Below are 24,823 nucleotides of genomic sequence, written 5' to 3'. Positions count from 1 at the left end.
TGAGGAAACACTAAGATAAGTCCAAGATACCGAGGATGATAGGGCATGACGGAGGGCATGTGGAAGGACCACTACGCTAATATTCTGGTGTCCAAAAGCAATATATTGTAGACTTATGACTCATGCATAAGGAAAAAGAGCCAGTTCTTAGGCCATGCAAACAGTGAAGTCACAGAGGGAATATTAGAATTATAAGTGCTCTTGGAAACCTTGTTCTACCCTCTAGTTTTATAGAAGAAAAAGCTGTGGTCCAGAGTCACTGAATCTTGATGCTTTAACATCATTGTGATCATTATAATCATGAAGGTTACCAACTATTGATCTCCTTGTATCTGCCAAGAGCTAGGATAAGTGCTTAGTAATCCCAATAGCCCCGCAAACATGGCATCATGACTCCCATTTTACAGAAAAGGCAACTGAGGTGTATTGAGGTGAACTAATTTGCTTAAGGTGAAATATGTAGTGGGGAGAAAAGCTGGAGTTCCTATTGATTTCATAATCCTTGATGACTAAGTGGGTGGCTTTTTTGTTTGAATTATCTAAGCAGTACTGTCTCTGCTTTATTTCCTGTGTATTCATGGTCAGTGATTCTGAAATCTAGGGCAGTCCAGGAGTTTCTGCTCTTTTGTAAAAGAAGCTGTGCCACCTTCAGAACCCTAGTGTCCGCTCTCTCTCGGATGAAATATTTTTACGTGCATTTGTTCTAGACCTCTATGATGGTCTGATATGCCTGCCTCAAAAGAAACAAAACCATTATTAGACCAAATGGCATCTGTGCGCTATCTGTCACAGGAATTTGGGATTACAAGTTCTCTGTCTCTGAGTATTCCCAACCTACTCACCTTCTCCAACCCTCCTCCTCCTCTGAGTTTCTCTCGCTTCTGCATGGTGCCTCCCACTAAAGTTCTATCTTCTTTTTCTCTTCTTCCTTTTCTTGGCCCCTACTCCCACTTTACAAGAACGAGAATCTGCTCTTGACTTATTTTTTATCCCACAGAACCCAGCATTGTGATGTGCCGGTAATAATTCTTACTAAAACCTCAGGAGTGAGTGGACTAGCTGATCAATCAGCTAGCTCAGATCAGTATGTTCCTCATAGGAGTGAAAACATGATACCTGACTTTCTCTGACTGACTTATTTCACTTAGCATAATACCCCCCAGCTCCATCCATGTTGCTGCAAATGGGAGGATGTCATCTTTTCTCATTGCCAAGTGGTATTCTATTGAATATATAAACCACATCTTCTTTATCCATTCATCAGTTGATGGACATTTGAGTTTTTTCCATAATTTGGTTATTGTTGACTTAAGAATCTACCCCCAAAACCAAGAGCTCACTGTATACACTGTATATTAGCCAACTTGACAGTGAATTATATTTTTTTAAAAACAGGATACACTTCACGGGAAAAAAAGTATTTATTGAATGAAGAAATGAGTAAATAAGCAAGAAAAAAAAAGATGTTATGTTTCTCATGATTTCATGAACCATATTTACTAGACCTGGCTTGTTCAGATCATTGCTTTACTGTACTTTTAAAACATGGACGGGATGCTGGCAAAATAATGTGGTGTTGTTTTTGTTTTTATTGTACGGATTCTTCAACTTCTCAGGCAACCCTAGATTTCTGAATCTTTCTTTTCTATGAAAATTTAACGTCACACATTCATTATATGACGCTCTAAAAATGCTTAGAGTCTTTGATATCCACCTGCACTTGCTGAGAATTTAGTAAACAATGACACAGAATATGCCCTTTGGTAGTAAGCATTAGGTTCTGCACGGGTCTCCTGGGATTTTGAGCAGAATGAACATCCTTGCTCTAAAACTACAGTTCATGTTTCTGTATCATGAGGCCAATGATGTGAGCAATATCATTTCCACTGAGTCCTTGAAAGAAAGAAAGTGTAGGAGATGAGTCACGGCATGAAGTGTGTGCTCACTTCTCCAGGGATGAGGGGTGTGGATCAAGGTTTCCTAGTCACTGAGACCAAAGCTCCTAAAGATTTAGCGTCCAATCCCAGGAGATGCAGGGCAATTGTGAGTCAGGAACAAGGCCTGTGGGATGATTTCTGACAGCTGTTCGGTTACCTCATCTTGGCAGTCAGGAGGGTGTTAGGTGACAGGAGATGCGGATTCTGCATGTTTCTTTCATTCCTGAGCTGTCTCGTCAGCATTTGATACTGACGTGTGTGAGACGGTTTGGGGTAGGACAGTCAATCGCTCTTTAACTGACCCTCTCGAATCTTAAATAATCAGAGTTCTTTTGTATTCTCTGTGTGGTAGTAAGAATAGTATATAATGGCAAAATATAACATTGAAGAGATCACTGTTATTCTAATAACAATTATTACTAAATTATAATATATAGTTATTAAATTCTTGCTCTGTGCTCAGTACTACCTCAGCGATTATACTGTACTTATTTATTACAGAGGAGCTAATTATTATTATCATAATTATTAAATCATAACTAAGATTTGCCAAATTCCTGCTATATGCTTAATACTTTTCCAATTACTTTCCATACATTAATTCAATTTATTGGTCTCAATAATACCTAGCAGAAATAGGTACTTTGGCTAGCCCCATTTTCCAGTTGTAAACACTAAGCACAGAAGTTAACTTGCCCAGCCTTGCACAGCCTAAGAAATGGGAGTACTACGGGAGTGGTGCCTAACTCATGTTCTGTCTGACTTCAGATTGGAGTGAATCTGGGATCCTCCTATTACTAACTGTATGACTTTAGGCAAATTAGACACATTCTAAACCCCACGTTCTGATCTGAATGGCTGGATCAGAGAATCAATGTCTTAGGTTTGCCGTGAGAATTGGGTGGAATTGTGACCGACAGTGACAAAGCATTTCTCATAGGCCGGGACCTGTCTACACACTTTCTATGAACCAGTGTGATCATTGTTGTTATTTTGTGATTATCCTTACTCCTGTCAATTCATTCCATATCCTCTGTTTCTCTGTGTTCATGGATTCCCTTTAGAAGTCTAAAAGGCACTCTGATTCATCAAAAGAAAAGAAAAACCCTTAATTTCAGTCTGATTTTCATATCCTCATTTTTTACAAATTTCTTTAAAACATTTTTTTTCAAAATCTGATAACCTTAAACAGAAAGTAAAGCTTTTTATAATCTCACCACTCTAGAAACACAAAGTGAGAAGTGAGATCTCTGCTCACTCTTTTCAATTCCCCCTCCCTTTTAACCCACCACCACCATCCATCCATCCAACCATCCAACCATCCACCCATCCATCCATCCAACCACCCACCCATCCATCCATTCTGTCATCCCATAAATGTTCATGAGCCCCTCTTCTATGCCAATAACAATTTTAGTAATGGTGAAGAAGACAGAGAAATATTCTGGCCCTCACAGGGCCTACATTCTATTGGAAGGAAAAAGAGAAAGAATAAAAGGAAGCAAATAAGAATTCAGACAGCAATCAGTGCTACAGAGTTAGTAACCAGAAGAGTGGGACAGAGAGTAATGGGGGATGCAAGTATAGCTTGGACTCTATTCAGGGGGTCCAAGAGGGCCGTCTAGGGAACTGACTTTGGATGAAGATCTGAAGCTCTGTGAAGAACTGACAAGAGAATTTTTCAGGGGGAGGAAGCAGCAAGTGAAAGGTTTTTGAGGGTCAGAAGAAGGTTGGAAGTATCTGTAGTGTGGTAGGGTGGTGAGGGGGTGTGGAAGGCAGTGAGGTTGGAGAGGTGAGCAGGAGGCAGATGTCCATAAGGCCTTGCAGGCTACCTTGACGAGTTGGGGTCTATTTAGTTGTAAAAGGAAGTCCCTGGGGAGGTGAGGGTTGGGGAGGGTGAGGAGGACTATAAGCCTGGAGGCTCTACATACCGATGTCCCCTCTATCCTGAACCAAAGTTCTAGTCTACACATAGTAACTCTCAGGAGTCACTCCTTGGATAGCCAGAACACCCATCTCTATGTGGACTGGGGAAAATGGAGATTTGTGTTACTTTTTGAGCCTGAGAACAGACAACACATTTTGGTGACTGTTAGAATGTGTGTTTAGCTCTTTGTTGAGAGACTCTTCCATTTCTTAGTTCTCTTGGGAACTGTCACAAACTGGGAGACTGATGTTGCTACTGAAAACCAATAGCGGTGTGGGACAGAACCAGAGTGACTTTCTGGCAAGACTGAGAAGGTCACTCCACTAACCATCGAAGTGTCTGATCCACCCTCTGTCCTGTGACTAGAAGTCCTGCATTAATTACTTTAATGGGTTAAGACCAAAGGTCTTGAATACATTGAAGCTAATGTAAATGGTTTCCAAAGGCTAGCCAAGTACTATCTGCATTTCATCAGTTGTAGAGCAGATTTTGTTCCTTGAAGCGTTGGTTTCTGAACACACCAGAATTACCTGGGGGAAACTTGTTTAAAATACAAACACCCCCAGATTAGCTACAGGAAATTCTAACTCTATAGTTATGGGGTGAGTCCAGGGAATCCAGGCAGGTCAGGTGATTCTGAAGCCGGCGTCTATGAATGAACAGACACCCTGAGGTTTGGGCACGTTAAATTCTGTGTACGAGTCTGTGTTTGTAGAGTAGAGAGCAGTCTTGGGCAAGGCAACTCGGTAAGGACCTTAAGATGATGAGGACTGAGGTACAAAGTGGATGGAGGCAAGAATGGATGATGTAATAGTAAGAACAAGGCTTGACAGGCCAGTCCTAGATGAATCAGTGGCTTTGAAAACAGTGCCCAGAACTGCAGATACAACCAGTCTAAGGGCATTGTGGGAAGCATTCTGTCCCCCTGCTCTGCAGTGATGTCCTTCTAACTTAGAACCTGGCCCAACAATTACTGGGCACCATTTGACTTCAAGAGCTTACTGGAGCCCTCAGCCTCTTTAGGAACTTTGGTTTATGGCTTTGATTGTTTGCTTCATCTCAGAAGCTTTGAGTGGTGACCTTGACTCCTGGGCATTTGCTCTTTCTTTTTTCTATGGAGTGTCATTTTCAATGAGATAATTATACAGAAACCCAGGAACTCAGAAGCTCCAGCTCCTGAGTGGAAGCTTAAGCGGCTTGTTTTGAAAACAGGTGCAGGAAATTAATGGCCCTAAAAGACACCATAGAGCTGAAAGCTCTTATCCTAATTAATGCTCATTCTAGTTCTGGAGACTCAGGTGTTTGGGTTAACTAGGGCCCCTGCTTGCTGTATTTATTTACTCTAACACTCTACCTTCTGGCCTTCGAATTAACGCTCCCCATTTATAGTGGGAGACTCATGTTTCTCCCTGAGAGCTGAGTGCTCTGGAGGTAACCTGTTCCCTCTCTCTAATCCATTTGGCTCTGGCTCAAATGTGTTCTCCAGGGGGAGTCTATAGCTGTCTTGCTTGGCAAAGAGCCTTGATAGCACTTTCTCTGCATTCTGCAAATGGCTTGTTCCAGAAGAGCAGGAAAATTGAATGGCACCCAGAACACCTCATATTTGTGTTTTCCTGGAGATTAATAAAAGGGTGATTGGTGCTTGGGAAAGAATTGATCTCTTGGTTTATGAAGATAAGTGCTTGTTGTCTTTATTGGAAGGTGCATTGTGCTCAGTTACTTACAATCCCCTGGAACAAAGAGCTGGCCTCGGACACCACCCCGCTGATCTAGGAGGTGTTGTGACTATGGGCACACCTGGGGAGAGTAAAATGGTGGGAAAGCCAAGGGTTTAACAACATAGCTCCCTAATGCCTGCGGAAACAGTCTTCAAGTAGCGCCAGTCTTTACCCCAGGGAAACATGTGGAGGCTACTGGCTGGGAAGGGAACAGCTATTCTAAGGTTTTTACTGCATGTCGTATTGCCAGTTACAAATCAGCTCTTTCAGAAGAAGGTTCCCCCTTGACAAAATATTTTGCTTATAAAAACACCCACCATTGGGTGACAGTAGTCTGCGATGTTTTAGAAAGCTGCGTTAACTCAGACTTGACTCATTAAGCATGGTGGGGGAGAGAACATGGTGTGTGTGATATGTGTAAAAACAGAACATGCAAAAGATCCCTTGGTCAGCAGTCAGAGATGAATTGGTGCTGACAGGGATGGGTGCAGGATTTACATTTCAAAAATGTAAGCCTGGCAGCAATCCCACGAGGTTGGAGTTAGCCTAAGCCTCAACTTGGATGTCTGTAAAATGGGTATAAGTCTCTAACCAGGGTCATGTAGCTGATAAGTGGCTGGACAAACTCCGTGTCTTACTTCAATGTGTTTATAATTCCCATCTACTCCTCACGTCTTTTCTTTACCCAGGAAAGGGCTTGCTTCTGGCACAATCAAAAAAAAAAAATTATCACATCTGGCTTGGGTGTGTTCCTCTCCTTTACTCCTGCTGACGGCCTTATCCTGGACTCCATTTCCCCCACAGTCTTTTCTCAAATAAGTTCATAATTCTTACTAAGGTACCAACTTTCCCACGAACATTTTCATTTCAGTCAGAAGGTGTCGCAGGCTGAAAAGTCTATGCCCCAGGTCTACCAGATTGGGCAATAGAGAGAGGATGTTACCCAACAGTGGAAAAATACACTCAACTGAGAGAGCACATGGTGAGCTTACTCAAGAGTGAGGACAACAGTAAATGGTTTCTAAGCTCCTATCAGACAATAATAAGATAGAAATATAAAATAAGGTTATAGAGAATAAATTGGCATGTGGCAAATTGTTGGCTTATCTACAAAGAGCTACAATTGCCGGTTAAAGGGAAGTGGTTTGGCTTGGTGAGGGGAAAAAAAAATCCCTTGGAGTTTCACAGGACCTGAATCGTTCTCCTCTTGCTTCCTGGTTTTGTGGTCGTGGGCTGGTTATTTAACTTTTCTGAACCTCAATTTCCTCGTTTGCCAAATAAGAATAATGATACCTTGTATTCTTGGTTGCGGTAGGATTTAAATGAGGCTATGCGTACAGTGCTCTTACTGTACCACTTGAAAATTGATGTTTATTTTTGAGAGAAAGAGAACACAAGAAGGCAAGGGGCAGAGAGAGAGGGAGACACAGAATCTGAAGCAGGCTCCAGGCTCTGAGCTGTCAGCACAGAGCCTGATGCGGGGCTCCAGCACACGAACTGTGAGATTATGACCTGAGCTGAAGTCGGATGCTTAACCGACTGAGCCACCCAGGCGCCCCTGCACTGCTTGAGACATGATGCATGTTAGCCAGGATTGCTGTTACAGTAAGGATGGAAAGAAACACTTTCAGACTTAGAAGTAAGTAATAAAGCCACATTCCTCTAAACATGCCCTCTGGCTGAGATCGTTTTCTTGATTTGGCAGGTCCCACTCTCTCTCTCTCTCTTTGACTCTCTCTCATATTTTAATAAATTTCCTATCTTTCGGGCAAAAACAAAGCAAATTTGCAAACACCAGCGTATAGTTTGGTGAAACTCTAATGAGCTTTCTGGGAAGCTCAGAATGGATTCCCATTTTTCAGGGAAAGAGTTGGGGATCAGGGAAACCAATCAAGTTTCTCAAAGACATAGCCTGTGTGTCTCTCAAGCTTGGTGCTTACCCGGGAGACGGTAAAGCTAGATTCTGTTATTCCTAAAAATCACCTGAGTAACAGAATTCGACTTTGGACTTTTCATCAGAGCAGGCCACTCTATCCCACCCCCTGCCAGATCGATGGAACAGATTTCAGAGGCTACAGTTAGTCCGAGGTAAAATAGAGCAACAGTTGAATCTCAAGGACTTCCTCCAGCAAAACTCTTTGTACCGAAATGCAAAGGGTTTTCCTCAGAGTGCAGTACATGGAAGGGCCCAGATTTAGGTTCTGAATTCCATAAGGCTCTCTTCAGTGCTTTCTTTTTTCTTTTATGTTTTTCAGGTACTCTCCTTTGGGTATTGCCTGCCTTATCTGTGGAAAGATCATCGCAATCAAGGACTTAGAAGTGGTTGCTAGGCAACTGGGGATGTACATGGTCACGGTGATTGTGGGCCTCATCATCCATGGGGGCATCTTTCTCCCCTTGATTTACTTTCTAGTCACCAGGAAAAACCCTTTCTCCTTTTTTGCTGGCATTTTCCAAGCTTGGATCACTGCCCTGGGTACTGCCTCCAGGTAGAGAATACAAGAAATCACCTGTCTTTCTCTCTGTTCATTCCTTTCCCCTCTCTGCCACTTCCTCTTTTCAAAAACCCTTTCATCGAAAAGTTCAATGAGAGCATGTTTCACATATTATTAAAATATTTCTGGAAAAGATAAATGCTTTGTCGTTTTGGCTCCTAGAAATGTAGGAGCTTTCTGATGAATACTTTTTGCTGATATGCAACTGTCCTGGAAATATGACCTCATATTAAACTTCCCAGATGAATACATGCTGTTACTATGCATGCTTAAGTTGCCACATCTAGCACTGGTTTAGTTCCAAATGTTTTCCAGAAAGATGTAACAGGATATTATGCTACTTAAGAAATTCTCCCACCTGTGATTTGAAAAATGCTATCAGAAAATATCACTTTATTGGAGTTATGGTTCAAAACTGCAAAAATGAGCTTTTACATGGTAAACATGTTAGGTGAGATTTTTTTAAAAAATAAACCGGAAGTCAACAAAGTCTGTGACCTCTGCATGAACCACTAATGGACCATTCTGCCCCATTGATTTTGAGAAAATCAGGTTGGCATTGTTTCAACTTGCCATTGACTGAGAGTCCATTCCTTCTTCATTAACTAAGTTCCAGGGCATCTGAAGCCAGTGAGGATTCCAGAGATATACAAAGGAAAAAAAATATCTTTTTGGATGTCTTCTTGAACTGAATTTAGCAAAAACAAACAAACAAACAGGAACAAATACATTAGAAACACCTAGTAACTTAGAATTTCAAAGACTAAAGAGTTCTATTGTTTCAGCCTGCACTAGTTGTATTTCTGCTTCAAACTACGGGTCACAAAACTGAGACAGAGGTCATGAAGCAGGTGGCCGGAGGGCAAGAAGACTGCAGCCCCTCGCTCAGCCTGATCTCTGGAGTCACCGGTCTGCAGGTTCTCATTGATCCCATGACCATGCATTGCCAGTGACGTGGTCACCCTGTGACACAGAGTGACTGCTGTTTTCAAGGCTACTGAGCCGGCAGTCAGGTTTTCCTTAAGTGACCCAACAGGCCAATAGTAGTGACCATCTGAGGAGCCAGATTGCATTTCCATCTTGCAAATCAATGAGATGTTGGTACTCGTAGAATGTGAGGGTTCAGATGATGCTAAAAGTATATATAATCTAGATCTAGATTCTGCGTTCGGTTTCCCGAGATGAAGGGCAACGCCCCAAGATTTCTTTATCCTTCTTGGTCTTATAAATTTCCTATGGCTAAGTATCTCTCTCCATAAAGATCCCCTCTCTTTGAAGAAAAAGTAAATCTTTTTTTTTCAAAACCAATCATTTTTAGTTTTATATTTGTTTTCTGCTTACAAGAGTGGTATTTGCCCATTGGGAAAAAGTTCAGACAGCGAATAAAGTTTTGAAGGAGAAAATGAATGTCACCAGTTATTCTATTTCCCAATGATAATTGATAGAAACCTTTTGGTTAATCTTAACAGTCATATATTTTTTCCAGGGTTTACTATATATAGATGTTGCAATCTTTTTTTTTTTTACCGATAAACATATTATAAAATTTCTATCTATCAATATAGATCTCCCTACTATTTTTTAATGGTGTAATAATACACTGTAGGTGCTATAATACAACCCTATCTCCACTTGTGATGCACATTTAAGGCATGTCTATTGAACAGGGCTGTGACAAGCATCCTTATAAATACATCTCTCCAAGCTTGTCTGATGATCCCTTCAGGATAAATTTATAGAAGTGGAATTTCTGAGTCCAATGGTAAGCACACTGACTGTTTTAAAACATACCACCCATTTGCCGCTCAGAGAAGTATGTTAGTTTATGCCCCCACTAACTGGGTGTGAGAGTATGCTTTTCCCCACCTACCTGCTAGCACTGAATATTATCAGTCACTTTAATACTTTCCAATCTTATTGGTGAAAAATGATCTCATTGATTCTACATTTCTTTGATTACTAGTAAAGGCAAACATCTCTTTGTGTTCTTACTGACTATTCTACTCTCCCCTCCCCAACACTGTGAATTATTTGTGACGGTCATTTCCTGTTGGGGTATTCATCCTTTCCTGATTGGCTATTAACTCTCTTCACGTATAAAAATATTAACTCATGTGTCACATGTCACAAATGATGTTCCTCTCCACCTGAAATTTGTCTTGAAAATTTGCAGTGCTTTTTGCCCCTAGAAGTTATTAATTTGTGTATCGTTGCAGTTGTTAGTATTTTTATTTAGTATTTAGTATTTAGAATTTCAGTTTTCTCAGGAAAGTATCTATCCAAAATTATAAAACATAATACTTTATATTTTCTTCCAATACCTTTGCAGTTTTGATCTTTCAAAACTTAACTCTTTCAAAAATATTATTATCTTTCCTTTGAATGACTAGACAGTTATCCCTAGTACCTTTATAAGACAAAGTAAATCTTAAAAGCATATGGGTAGCCCATGTTCATATTTAAATCAACCAAATGCTTAGGCTATCTGGTCAAGGCCACAGATGCTAGATCCTTTTCCTTACTGTCTTTCAAGTGTCTTTAATCTTTTTTTAAACTGTGGCTCTTGCCTGGAAGCAGAATTTCATTTTTTAAAAGAAAATACACTTAAAGAAAAAACTGTGGCATGAGTCACATACTAAGAACTATCTCAGCCATTATGACCACAGGGAAAAAACACAAAGCCCCAGTACAGTCAGCTAAATATTCTTTCTACCTCCTTGGACCTTGGACTGATGGAGAAGGGGAAGAAGTTCACCCCATTTTCTCAACAGGCTGATGTCAGGGAGGACTGACAGAGGGGATGCCCCAGGACACATGTCTCTGCATCCTCCTGACATCAGTTAAACGTCATGCTCTTGAAACTACTCTAGAAAAAAAAGAAGACAGCCAAGTATCTGATAGTTATTATTAGCAATATTTGAGGACTATCATGGTTACTGAGTCAGGAGCCAAAAACCATGTCAGAGTGTTGGAAGGACAGGAAAGAGTTAAAATTCTCAAGTCCCAGTTTGAATTGGTTGGATATGTATCGATTTTTAAGACACAAAGCCCGTTCAGTAAAGAAATTGAGAGTTTTTTCATACCTTGTCAATTCCTTTCCCCAATCTATTTAATCGTTGAAGACCTCTTAGTGACATTTTGGGAAAATGAATGCCATAATAAAAATTATTATATTCTAGTCCTCCGAGAAGCGTTCTTAGATTCATGTCATTTAAAATCTCAGCCACCAACCACAGCTGCCATTTCAGACTAGCCATGGTGCCGTGGAAACCTTCAAAGGGGTCCTAAGAAAGGGTGAGGTGGGAGGGCCTGGGGGTGAGAGGAATAAAGGAACGTTAATGTCTCATTAAAACAGCTGGGGCAGCTAACCAGGCACAATGACCCCAACTCTTCTCCCTGGGTTTATAAGATTTTAGTAAGGAGAGGTCTCCAAACATTCATTTCCTCTCTCTACCTAAGAGCAAAGAAGAATCGTAAGACAGACCCCTGACCTGAAATCACAAAGAATATTCCCATAAGATGCCTCTGACTTCCCTATAATTGTTATTAGGAGCTTGTGGGTCAGTGGTTTACTAAGATGCAGATTTAGGCGACTCTAATTTTAGAGCTTCTGGTTCCTGTTTCTGAGTAGGCCCTGGAATCTGCATTCTATTTGACTTTTCTGAAACTGGGGGCTCACTCCTGCTCTCTGAGAAACTGAGACCTCTGGCAACTGTCTATGTCAAGCTTGGCGGGAGCCTACTTCTGGCCAGTAGAAGGAGGAAACTATGGCTAAGGCTGTCAATGCATGAAAGAAATAAGCGTGTCTGCATTGGAGGTTCCCCAATTCACTTTGCTAAGCTTTGAATAGAAAAAAAGGCCAAAAAGCAAAATAAAAAACAAAAAACCAGAAATGAAAACCAAAACAAAACAACCAAACCAAAAAAACCCCAAACCAAAAAAACCCCAAAAGAGAATGGACCACAAAGAACTCGCAGGGCAGTATGGGTATTCTGCATTTCTTTCCATATTACTTAAACTTAGAAGCAAATCCACCTACCGTCCCGTGTCCCTCCCTCCACATAGAAATCATATTTTGGCTCTCAGCAACACTTATCCTTACAGGTCTCCTAATTTAGAAGACACACAAACATGTCAGGGGTTCTGGCCCTTGAGGCTGGGTCATGCGGTCATGAATTCTGGACAGGAATTCCAGGGAAGAGTGGGGGGTGGAGTCATTCCATATTGGGTCTTTGATTAGCTACAGAGCACATGCTTTTCTGCCCTATGTTGTTGGAAAGACTGTACAGTTGGCCGGTGACCATGTATCAGGGAGTTGGATTGTGTATGGGGGTCCCCAGTGAACTGCTAGCAGCTCAGGTTCAGGCTAAATGGTACTTAACATGTTCGTTCAGCATTCTCAAAATTGTCTCAGGGCAATTCCCAGAGGCTAGATGCAGCCTGTGTAGTCATCTCGTTGGAAACAGTGTTTCTAGCATGAAATTATGGGTCAGCCGAAAATTCCTCATTCCATTTCACTGTTGACAGCTGATTGTTTCCTGACACATTTTTTTTTAGCAGCTCAATTAATGTGGGCAATCAGATGGCCTTTAATATTTAATCCAAGAGGGGAACACTGATCAAAGGAAAAAGAATTTGAAACTCTAAGTAGATCTTGAAAACCAGAACCAACAAAAAGAGTTTGCTGCCTATGAGCATCTTAATAAGACTGAATTTGAATCTCCAAACAGTTGGGCTTTAATTTGCCTCCAGACACTGCTTTTTGCACGTCACGTGGCTTGTTTGGAACAAAAGATCAAAAACTCTGCGGTTGGCATTCCAGTTTGTGTTTTGTCCTGGTTCTCTAAAGTGGACATAAACTCTTGTCTCTCTCGTTCTGTCTTTGTTCCTTAGTGCGGGAACTTTGCCTGTTACCTTCCGTTGCCTGGAAGAAAACCTGGGGATTGATAAGCGGGTAACCAGGTTTGTCCTTCCAGTCGGAGCAACCATCAACATGGACGGCACAGCCCTTTATGAAGCGGTGGCCGCCATCTTTATTGCCCAAATGAATGGTGTTGTCTTGGATGGAGGCCAGATTGTGACTGTGAGGTGAGTGGGGTGTAGGTGGGGGAACACTGAAATAGCTTTTTACCCTATCCCCTTCCACACTAACTCCATTTAACAGGGCCACTTGAATTTTAGCTCTGCTGGTGGAAGAATGATGAAGGAAATAACACAGAAGAGGAATTATTGGCTGTCGCAAAGGGAAAATATCGTGACAGGAAAGAAGCCGGCTCATACTCAGGCCTTCTGTTTTGTATTGCACATGTGAAATTGCGTTGGAAATTCGATATTATTTGATTTTTCACAATCCTGTGATGTTGCAAGGCAGTTATTTCTATGTCTGTTTAATAGATGAGGAAGCACAGCCTTCAAAGAGCATGGCAGCCAGGAGGGCTGTAACTGGGGCCGACATCAGCTGACTCTGGATCCAGTTTTCCTTTTGTTAAAATATGTTCCCTTCAGCGTTTCAGAGGGTGATGGCAGAAATGATGAAATACTAGAAGGAAGAGATTCCTCAATACAGCATAAACCATTTTATTACAAATAAATAGCAAATATAGATAGATGTATTTTACTAAACTTGTTTTTACCAAATGTATTCATTGTTTAAGACATTTAGGAAGAGGGGCACCTGGATGACTTATTTGGTTAAGTGTCCAACTCTTGATTTCAGCTCAGGTTGTGATCTCATGCTGAGACGGAGCCTGCTTGGGATTCTGTCTCTCTCCCTCCCTTTCTGTCCCTTCTCAGCTCATGCCCTCTCTCTCTCAAAATAAATAAATAAACATTTAAAAAAGAAAAAAGAAATTTAGGAAGAACACCTTCCCAAGAGGACATTAAAAACACATTGCTTCTATCAAAAAGAATGAAATCTTGCCATTTGCAACAACGTGAATAAAACTAAAGTATATTATGCTAAGCGAAATTAGTCAGAGAAAGACAATTATCACATGACTTCACTCATACGTGGAATTTAAGATGCAAAACAGATGAACATAAGGGAAGGGAGGCAAAAACAATATAAAAACAGGGAGCGGAACAAAACACAAGAGACTCTTAAATGTAGAGAACAAACTGAGGGTTGCTGGAGGGGTCACGGGTGGGGAGATGGCCTAAATGGGCAAGGGACATTAGGGAGGACACTCGTTGGGATGAGCACTGGGTGTTATACATAGGGGATGAGTCACTGGATTCTACTCCTTAAGTCATTACTGCACTATATGCTAACTAACCTGGATGTAAATTAAAAAGTAAATTAAAAAAGAACAACACATTGCTTCTGGGGCACCTGGGTGACTCGGTTGAGCAACTGACTCTTGATTTCAGCTCAGGTCATGATCGCAGGGTTGTGGGATCAAGCCCCACACTGGGCTCTGCACTAAGCATGGAGACTCCTTGAGATATCTCTCCCTCTCTCTCTCTCTCTCTCTCTCTCTCTCTCTCTTTCCCCCACCCCTCTCCTCTATTCTCATTTTCTCTGTCTCTAGAATGAATGAATGAATGAATGAATCAGTCAATCACATTGCTTCTCCATAAACTTGGTCACACCTATGTGCATGTATATTAATTTATCTAATCCTTACAACCACCCTCAAGGTCCATACTTGTCTTAGCTCAGACTGCTATAACGAAAGACGATAGACTGGATGCCTCAAACAATACATATTTATTCCTCACAGTTCTGGAGGCTGGGAAATCCAAGATGAAGGCACTGGCAAATTCAGTTCCTGGTGATTCTCTCTTCTTGGCTTGCGCATAACTGCCTTTTTTGCTGTTTGCTTGCCTGACCTTTCCTTGGTGCATGGAGAGAGAGCAAGCTCTCTTACATCTCTCTGATAAGAGCACTAAGCCCTTATGGCCTACTTACCCCCAAGAGACTGTGTCTTCAAACACCATCACACTGCAGGTCAGAGCTTCAACAAATGAATTTGGTGATGGGGGAACACAACTCAGTCTATAGCAGTGCTATAGGGGAGCCTCAGTTTCCTCACTGGGGTAATGGGGACAGTAATTACACATTCTAGGGGGTTGAGAGCATTGTATCTAGAACATAGTCACCTATCAATGAATGTTAGCTACTAGTTTTATTGTTATTATTGATACTCAATAAAATACAGCTCTTCTAGAATATGAAAAAAAACAACAACAACAAACGTGACAGTGATGCAGTGAGCACCATGCTGTTACTCAATGGAAAACATGCTTCAGATCCAGGTATCATGACTTCTAAATCATGTTCTCGCAGATCACATGTGAGACCACCAACCTCTCTTGCTTTAAAACTCAAAGATGAACAGGGCTTCCTAATTAAGCCCCTTCTTTTTTTTTTTTTTATTTATTTCTGAGAGAGAGAGAGAGAGAGACAGTGTGAGCAGGGGAGGGTCAGAGAGTGAGAGTCAGAATCTGAAGCAGGCTCCAGGTTCTCAGCTAGCTGTCAGCACAGAGCCTGACATGGGGCTCAAACCCATGAACCGTGAGATCATGACCTGAGCTGAAGTAGGACGCTTAACCGACTGAGCCACCCAAGCGCCCCTGAAGCCCCTTCTTTTGAAGCCAAACAAGATGAATTCTGGTCTCTGAACTCTTGGTCCATCAAGTTCACGCTGTTAGATGAAAGATTAAAAGATGGGAGAATGGACCAGCAACCAATGATTGATTAATTCAGAGTTTTCAGCATTGGAAGGGATCAGGGGGTACCAGGGGCTGACATGGCATTGGATAAGTTTTCTAATCCTAGCAGAACATGGTCAAGCTGTTTGACCCTAAGTTTCTCCATCCATCCAATTTGTGGTTTCCCCAGATGGAAAGCAGGTACTACCATATGTACTTGCGGCGTTACTGTGCGGTTCTGCTGTGATAATGTGTGTGTAATACCTTGTACAGCATCCAAGAACCAACCCTAGAGAAGTGGGCCAGTGAGTGGAAGGACAGTAAAAGCAGAAAGAGATAGAGAGAGAGAGGGGAGATCACTGCCCCCAAGAAGCTATTGCAGGGCTTAGAATCACCCAGACACTCGTCCCACAGCAGGGTGAGGGTATTCGTTGGGATAGAGGGACCATCTTGGGGAACCAACTGCCAGGAAAAATTCTCTTTATAGGGTCTTGTCTCGCACAGACCAGGAGGGACCAGACAGACCGTGTGGCCACAGTGCAAAGGGATATGTAAGAGTGACTCATAACAGAAGCAACTGATGTTTTAAAAAAAAAAAAAAAAAAAAAAAAAAAAAAAAAAAGGCTGAGGCCACGACCGTTGGGATTCGGGAAGTCCCCCTTTCCTAGTGTTATATCCATGTCAGGGAAATGGCTGAGAATTACCACCTTCTAACTCTTGCGGCTTTAGGGAAGTTTTTATTGCAAAGTGGCCTCTCCCCCACCAGATTTCCTGATAAGAATAGTAATTCGCATTTACTGGGAGATTGCAATGTGCCCGGCCTCTTCTAAGTGCTTTTTATTTATTAGCTTCTGACGACTCCATGAGTGAGACATGATTATTATCTCCTTTTCTGCAGATAAGGAAATGAAGGCACAGAGAGGTTAAGTAAGTTGCTCAAAGTCATGCGGTTAATCATTGGCAGAGCTGGGGTTTGAATCGAGTTTGTTTCATTCCATAATCCTCATTGATAACCACTAATACTACTACCTCCTATGACCCAGAAGGATCCAAAGAATATGGAGTTCTTTAAGCCTTAATGCCAGCTTCACACTGAAGGGGCAGGGGAATAGCACAGATGAGTTCTGTAGCTCTCACCTAGGAGAGGTGTCTGTGATATCAGGTCTAAATCTGGAAGGATGGCACTATGGAAAAACCGGTGTAAACCACGAAACTTCCTAGGGCCTTCCTTTCCTCATACATAAGATTAGGTAAATTCAGGTCCCTCCCCACTGTAAGACCTGTAAGGATTCTGTGCTTGCTCACAACAGTGGTCTGGGCTCTGGCAAACCGGTTTGGGAGCCCGTTTCTTAGTTTGGAGCTGGAAGGCCTCCTCTATGAAGTCTAGAGTGTCTAACTGCAAATAAAGCACCCCCTCTTCTTTACAGCACCCACAAAAGCAAGTTGGGAATCTATATTTTCAGAAGCATCTTTCCCAGTTAGAAATGATGACTTTTGTAAATGGCATCTAGATAAAAAGGAGAAAAAGTTATTGGCTGGCCCTCTAGACAGGGCACTTGAACCCTAGATTAAACCCTCTTCCAGAGACAAATGCAAAATGGTGCTGGGTGTGCCCTTGGCATTGTGGGTGATGAGATGCTTCAGAAAGAAAGCCTCCTGTTATTTCATTATCTTTTCTTGGCGCCCTTTTTTTTTGAATAATGTATTTTCCAGTCCATGGTGAAATGTCCAGGCGTCTGAAGCTTAATGTCATTTGGAATCTGTTGATTTGTTCCCCCGATGTCCACTCAGTTGGGTCTGGATATTTGCACTTTTGAGTTCTCATGTTAACATTGGCAGTGGTCTCCTCAAACTCTTGCCACAGAGTCCAGATGTCTCTGGGGCTCACAGAAACAGGCGTCAGCAGAAATGAATGTGGTGATATTCCCATGGGAGGATTAAGGGCAATTTGTTTTCCTTCTTTATTATTTCCTTGCCTGCTTTACAGCCACGCTTACCTTAGTTGAGCCTTGTGATACATTAGGCGAGTTGGCTATCATGCTGAGGATGAGGCGCCAATCCATGGATTTATAAACTTCCATTACAGTGCAGTAGAATCCAAACAGACCCCAATTCCTGGGTCTCGGTACTCTAGATTTCTTGAAAAAGAAAAGAACTTTTATGACCGCTGGGAAAAATTGGAGCTTCACGTTGCGTGCCAGGGATGGATTTTCCAAGTCCTCTTTCTCCTGTGACCTGGTCTTCTCTGTTCTCTCAGCCTCACGGCCACGCTGGCGAGCGTCGGTGCGGCCAGTATCCCCAGCGCGGGCCTCGTCACCATGCTGCTCATCCTGACGGCTGTGGGCCTGCCGACGGAGGACATCAGCCTGCTGGTGGCTGTGGACTGGCTGCTGTGAGTACCTGCGGATGGGGCTCTGCTGGGGGTGTGTGTACTGCCTCCCAGATGCAAGGTTGCAGCCAAGGTCTTAGCCAGTCCCCATGACAACTTCCTCCTTCCTCTCCTCCCTTCTTCCCCTTAACATTCACTGAGTGCCTATTGCGAACCAAAGAAGAAGAAAGAATCCTTGAGGGCCTCACAGTCTAGGGGAGGGATCAGATATTATAATACAAAATTTAAAGCATCACAATAAGGAACCCACTACTGATGCTGGCAGAGGATCTCAACACAATGTTAATGTCAAGGGAAGAAAAGAAAAGGGAGTGTACGCTGTATGATCCCATTTATATGAAGCCCTAGGAAAGGCAGGATAATCTCCAGCAATAGAAAGAGCTTGGTGGTTGCCCGGGCCTGGAGGGGGTAAGAGACTAACTGGGAAGGGGCGCAGGGAAATCAGAAAGGGTGGTAGAGATGTTCCGTAGGCACAGGCACGGACAGGTGTCTACATTTGTCAAAACTCATCAAACGGTGCACTTAAAATGGATATATTTTACTGTATGTAGATTATATGTCAATAAAATAGATTAAAAAATAGCATACACATATAGAAGGATAGTGATAGAAACGGGCACCCTCCCCAGTTCCTGGAGGAATCAGGAAATAATGAAAATGGCAACTGAATTTGCATGTGTACCGTGTGCCAGCCATGGCACCAGGCACTTTATGTCTTATGCTCTTGAACAACCCTCAAGTTTTGGTATTATCACTCTTGTACAGGTGGGGAAACTGAGGTGTAGGGAGGCAAAGGACTTGAGAGTGAACGGAGACTTGACTCTAGGTTGGCTGGGTTTGGGAGGCCACCGTGTTCTCCATCATGGCTATGTTCAAGTTTCCAAAGGCAGTGATCGCTGAACTGAATCATAACTGGTAGGGAGATGTAGGTAGAGAAGGAAAGATGACATTCCAAGGCCATGTACAAAGGCACTGTGGCAGCAAACAGTGGTGGGACCAGGAGTGGTTTAGCATTTCTGGAGCACAGAACGGGAGGCAGGGATTGGTGAGCCGTGGGGCAAAAAAATGGATAGCTTGTACGGCCATGCAGAGAAATTTGAGCTTGGCTGTGTACACATAGCCCAGCTACCTTTCCTAGTATGTTTATCAGTCAAGGGCATTTTCCAAATGTAGGACACTCACTGCCCATTCACACAGGTGGGCACGTCTGGCCAGAAGGTCCCCAATAGGGAGATGGGAGTCAGTCTTGCCAAGGGCCCACTCGGCCTCTCATGTTCTGTGGGGTATACACTGATACTTCATGTCCAGTCTTGGAGCTAAGTGACAGGGGCTGGGGAATGCTATTGGGTTCAATGTCAAGAGGCGCAGAGCAACAAGTGCTGGTGCAGGGGTCCAAGGCCAAAGTGCACACACACTTTTAAAAACTGCTCCACACGGTAGTGGCAATGTTTCTGACATCTATCAGCATAGATTTTCACAGCCAGAAGCCATCTTTAATGGACTCAAGTTTCCAGCATGCTCAAATGGCAGTTCCTTCCCCCTACATTCCCCCTTCCAAAGAGAAAAATGTGCACGTGGCTGAAGGGAAGGACTCTGGGAAGCTAGGAGGAAGCCTGGCCTCTCCATAGAACTTGTCTGCTGTTACGGTTTAGGTGAGAATGGAGAAGTGGCTCCCTGGATGTAATCTGTTCACCTTAGGGAGGGCTGTGAGGAAGGTCGTGGATCTTCCTGACTGGCTCTTTCATCATCAGAGATATGCTCTAGAAATACCTTTAGTGGGAAGGTGAAGAGTAAGCAAAATAGCCTCTTATCTGTCTCTGCCAGGCTCTCTCAAGGGGTGGTGGCTGGGTCCTCCCTGCTAGAGTGGTTGTTCTCAGTGCCTTTGCCGGCCCCAAGAGCTGCCTTCCTCACAACGTCTGTTCAGACAAGACCGTCATGGCGGCTGCAGTACAGTGGTATGTGGGCGGAAGGGTTGGGAGGAATGAGATCAAGGAGGTAAAGGAGTGGGGTAAGCTTCAGTGAGGAGGAGGACAAAGGGGAAATGCAGACATTTTCAATAGTTTAGGGTCAGTAGGAGCTCAATAATATGTGTGCTCAATTTAACCACAGAGTTGCTGTGTGTAGGGGCCTCTCCACACAGGAAGAAAGACAGAGGAAGCTATTAAAATGAAATCTGCTTCCCCTGTGACTTTGACTTACCAAGGCCTCTGCCTCTTTGTTCCTTGAGCCTCCTGAACCGGTGTATCCTCGAGCTACCCTAACCTGCTGTGACTGCATTGCCTAGTCTCTTCTTGGGTTTGTTCCTGAGGCTGGGTTCCACCATTAGAGGTTTATCTTTTTAAAAAATTATCATTACAGAGGCTGCCTTCCCTCATTATAATATAAATGCCTTACTTTGAGTGGGATAAAAAATGCATTAATATCATCAGGAAATGAAGAAAGGGAGATGACACTTGGTGGGTACCGCCATGTTCTTTACATCTGTTAGCAATTAAACCCTAAAGAGCCCTGGGGCGCCTAGGTGACTCAGCCGGTTAGTGTCTGACTTTGGCTCAGGTCATGATCTCGCAGTTTGTGGGTTCGAGCCCTGTATCAGGCTCCTGCTGACAGCTCAAAGCTTGGAGCCTGCTTCAGAGTCTGTGCCCCCACTCTCTCTGCCCCTCTCCCCCTTCATGCTCTGTTTCTCTGTCTCTGTGTTTGTCTCTATCTCTGTCTCTGTCTCTCAAAAACTGACTTGTAGCAAATAAGAAAAATCTCCGTAAGGCAATCAGATTTCTGAGCAGACACATCATAAACCAAGAGAGTGAGATTATATATTCAAAGTGCTGAAAGAAAAAAAGTTGCCAGTAAAGAATACTATACAAAACTGTCCTTCATACATAAAGATAGAAACTTTCCCAGACAAGCAGAAGCTGAAGGAGTTCAGTGCCAGTAACAGGTCTCACAAGAAATGCTAAAAGTCCTTCAACTTCAAATGAAAAGACACTGAACAACATAATGCATATGAAAGTATAAACTCATTAGTATAGGTAAACACATAGATAATCTATATTACTCAAATGGTGGTGAAAAATCACTTTTAATTCTAGTATAAAAGTTGAAAGATGCGGGACACCTGTGTGGCTCAGTCAGTTAAGTGCCCGACTTTGGCTCAGGTCATGATCTCACAGTTTGTGGGTTTGAGCCCTGTGTCAGGCTCTGTGCTGAACGCTTGCTCAGAGCCTGGAGACTGCTTTGGATTCTGTGTCTCCCTCCCTCTCTAACCCTCCGCTTCTCATGCTCTGTCTCACTCAGTCTCTCAAAAATAAATAAATGTAAAAAAAAAAAGTTGAAAGACAAGTGTATTAAAAATAACTAAAAATAAAAATATAGTAAATATAAAAATAAACAAATGAATAAACATTTAAAAAATCCTTAAAGGGCCCGGAGGGGTGTTTCACAGATGAGGAAACCAGGAATCAGAAGGGTTAAGTGTCTTGCCTACGGCACTGGAGAGTTTTACCCCACCTGACACAGCTTCCTGCTTAGAACCAAGGAGATGTAGCAATGGGCAGAAGCAAAGAGTCCATAGAAAGGTTAGGGAAGACAGACCTATTAGGGTCACCTCTGGTTTTACATACTAACCAGGGGATTTTTCATTTGACCTGTTTTTTCCTCCTCTCAAGATTAAAACAAAAGAGCAGAAAAAGCCTAAGTGGGGACAAATAGGGTACAATCAAGGTCTCAGCTACTCTTAGACCATTGTGGGCCCTGGTCTTCTTGGCAGTCATTTGCTTCCAAGCCCGTTGGATGAGAGTCATTTCATGAAACATCCAAGACCCTGCCCACTTCTGACCTAAATGTTAGCGAATGGAATAGGGGGGCTGGGTCCTCCCTGATCACCCCACGCTAGTGCTCTCATATTCATGCTTGCATGGAGAGCAGGGAGTCCTAACTCCATGGCGGACACGTGTCAGCAGAAGGGAGTTGGCCGAACCCAAAACTGATGGTACATTTGGATTACCTATATTGGTGAAACCGTATGTGAGAAAACTCGATCCCAGGCTGGCCCTGGAAAGGAAGGAAGAAATGAAGAGCTGTTCTCTGGTTCTGGGGTCTGATCTCAGGTGCAGGGGGTGCATGTAACTAGAGAAAGGAAAGCCTGGATCTGAGCTCTGTGCTTACCCCCTGGAGGACTTTGCACAAGCTACTCTGTGGACCTCCCCTGTGTCATGTGCACAATGGGGATAAGAACTTGTCAGCTCAAGAGCAGAGTCTAGATCCAATGCCCTTGAGTGCCCTCCTGGTTTTAAGACCCGGACCAGGTTTCTGCTGGTGATGGATGTTTGTACACAAATAAACCTGGACGTTCCTTTTAAGAAGAGAAGAGAAAGGGAGGGTAGAGGATCCTGGGAAAATGTGCGTAGGGGTCTGTAGCTAGGTCAGATCTGCTTTGAATTAGTAATGGCGGCACATTCTTTCTCACCAGCAAGTGGAGTTCTGGAAACATGCTCTTGGTCATGGGCTCCGTGGCTATTGGGGGCCCATTACAGCGTGAAAGGGGTTGGAGGGGGGAAGAGCTGAGACAGAGGTGCAGGGGGAGGCTGGCCATTCCCTAGTAAAATAGTGTGTCTTGGGGGGGAGCAGAAAAAAGGAATAGGTGAGGGTTTTTCCCCCCTCTCCAGGCAAAGCGTGTAAGCTCTCTCAACTCTAGCAGTTTTTCAATTTAAAACCAAACAAAGCCTGCAGTGACATTTAATGTGCCACAGTGTTTGCTGGCTGCTGGAGACCTACCAGCCTCATTACTGCCTGCCAAGCCCTGGACGCTTTTCAGCGGGCAGGCTTAGCTGCTCTGTAAATGTCACGGTGAAAACCAAGATTCTGGGCCCTGAAAAATGCCGGGAGTCCTCAAACACCGGATGGGCGGGCCTGGTAAAACCAGAACCTTCCCCGGGGTCCAAGAAGCCCTTTGTGTCAGCAGTCCTCCGCTGATATTTATAAGAGACCTCGCAGCCACCCCTCTCTCTCCGAGGGAAGCAAGATGGAGTGAAAACTGGGAGCCAGTACCAGGAAGAGCGACTAAATGACCGGGTCTGGCCACAGGTGGCAAAAGGGAAGCCCAAACAAAGGGAAAACCCAAGTGGATCTGTGACCCATTTATCACCTAAGACTGCTGGGAAGTCAGTTCTGTGGACACATTTACTAGCTGGGGGATAGAGGTGAAATGGAACTTACTAGGAAGACCTTTAGGGCTTCCACCCTGGGGTGAGGGGTCGGGGGGGCTCTGAATCTCCCCATTAGCATCCTGTCCGGGAGGGAATAGAGCAGTGATTCTTCAACTCGAGCATGCACCAAAACTCCCTGGAGATTCAGGAGGTCTGGGGTGGGGACAAATTGGCATTGCCAGGAAGTTCCCAGGTGATTCAGGCCAGGGACCTCACTTCCAGAAACCACAGACTGGAGATACGGAAGGGAGAGTAGGAAGCCCTAATTGTGGACATATAAGCACCTCCGCTGTTTCTGAATACCAGTTGGCAGTTCGTGCCTCCGGCCGCTGAAAACAGATGGAAGGGGCTCAGGATACTGAGAGCTAATACTTAGCAAGTGCTCCTTAAATATTAGACCATGTTCTAAGCACTTTACATGGACATGTTTAAAAGATGCCCCAAATTATGAGGCAGTTAATAGTATTGTCCCCATTTTACAGTTGAGGAAACTGTGGCTCAGAGAAAAGTAACTTATTCCAATTTAGTGGATATTGAGTGACTGAACTAGGATTCAAACCCAGGTGATCTGGCTGTCCCTTGGGGGCTCAGGCCCGCCAGTCTGGGGTCTCATTCTCTTATTTAAGACACACGTGCAGCTATGTGTGACTGAAACCCCACTCCGTATCTGGTGAAAGAGAAAACCAATTCCTCCATCCGCCATATCTCTGAAGTTTATTGCTGGAGTTTATTGCTGAAGTCTTGTGCTTTGACGCCCCACTCCCACAGAATTCTTTTCTACATCTTTCCTGACCTCCAGTCTATGTCAGCCTCAGCTGGGACGTCACTCGTTCCCCCTGAGTCATTCCGCCCCTGCCAAGGTGTCCCTGACTGGAGGCTGTGAGATTGCAGTTGGGGGGTGGGGTGGGGGTGGGGCTAGAGTTCTGCACAGCAGAATCATTTTTCAATGCCTCACAAAAGAAATATGTGCTCATGGAAAAACAAGGGGAGGGGCAAAGCTCGGGAGAGTTACGAAAAAGAGAAAATCTCCCCATATTTGCAATTGAATCTTGAGTTTTGATCACTGAAGTAATCCCTGTTAANGCGGGGCTCGAACCCACGAACCGCGAGATCATGACCTAAGTGAAAGTCGGACGCTTAACCGACTAAGCCACCCAGGCGCCCCGAGGTACCCCTTATCCTTAAACAATAAATCTTTGGGGTGCCTGGGTGGCTCAGTTGGTTAAGCATCTGACTCTTGATTTTGGCTCAGGTCGTGATCTCACAGTTTGTGAGTTTGAGCCCTGTGTCGGAATTCTCTTGGGATTATCTCTCCCCTCTCTCTCTCTCTCTCTCCCCCCCCCTCTCTCTCTGTGCCCTTACTCCCCTCTCAAAAGAAATAAACTTAAAAAATAAAAAATAAATCCATTAGTGCCTACCAGCCCCTCCTAAGTACCTGTCCCTGCCCAGTTTTTCCCTTTGGCCCCTATCTCTCTGTGTGTGCTGGGCCTCCCTATCCCC

General features: G+C 43.6%; 1 protein-coding gene across 1 annotated transcript in view; it reads left to right on the top strand.

Moving 5' to 3' along the window:
• The window catches only part of SLC1A2 (solute carrier family 1 member 2), a 60,408-nt gene that overhangs the window by 15,541 nt on the left and 20,044 nt on the right, over nt 1–24,823 (top strand). Inside the window, exons 6-8 of the mRNA XM_077777480.1 lie at nt 7,838–8,071; nt 12,971–13,165; nt 17,988–18,122. Of these exons, the coding sequence (XP_077633606.1) occupies nt 7,838–8,071; nt 12,971–13,165; nt 17,988–18,122 (564 nt within the window). The remainder of the gene's footprint in view (nt 1–7,837; nt 8,072–12,970; nt 13,166–17,987; nt 18,123–24,823) is intronic.

The sequence above is a fragment of the Crocuta crocuta genome, unplaced genomic scaffold, assembly GCF_008692635.1.
Source record: "Crocuta crocuta isolate KB4526 unplaced genomic scaffold, BGI_CrCroc_1.0 scaffold384, whole genome shotgun sequence".
NCBI classification, from domain to species: Eukaryota; Metazoa; Chordata; class Mammalia; order Carnivora; family Hyaenidae; genus Crocuta; species Crocuta crocuta.
This window is presented reverse-complemented; position numbering and strand designations above follow the sequence as displayed.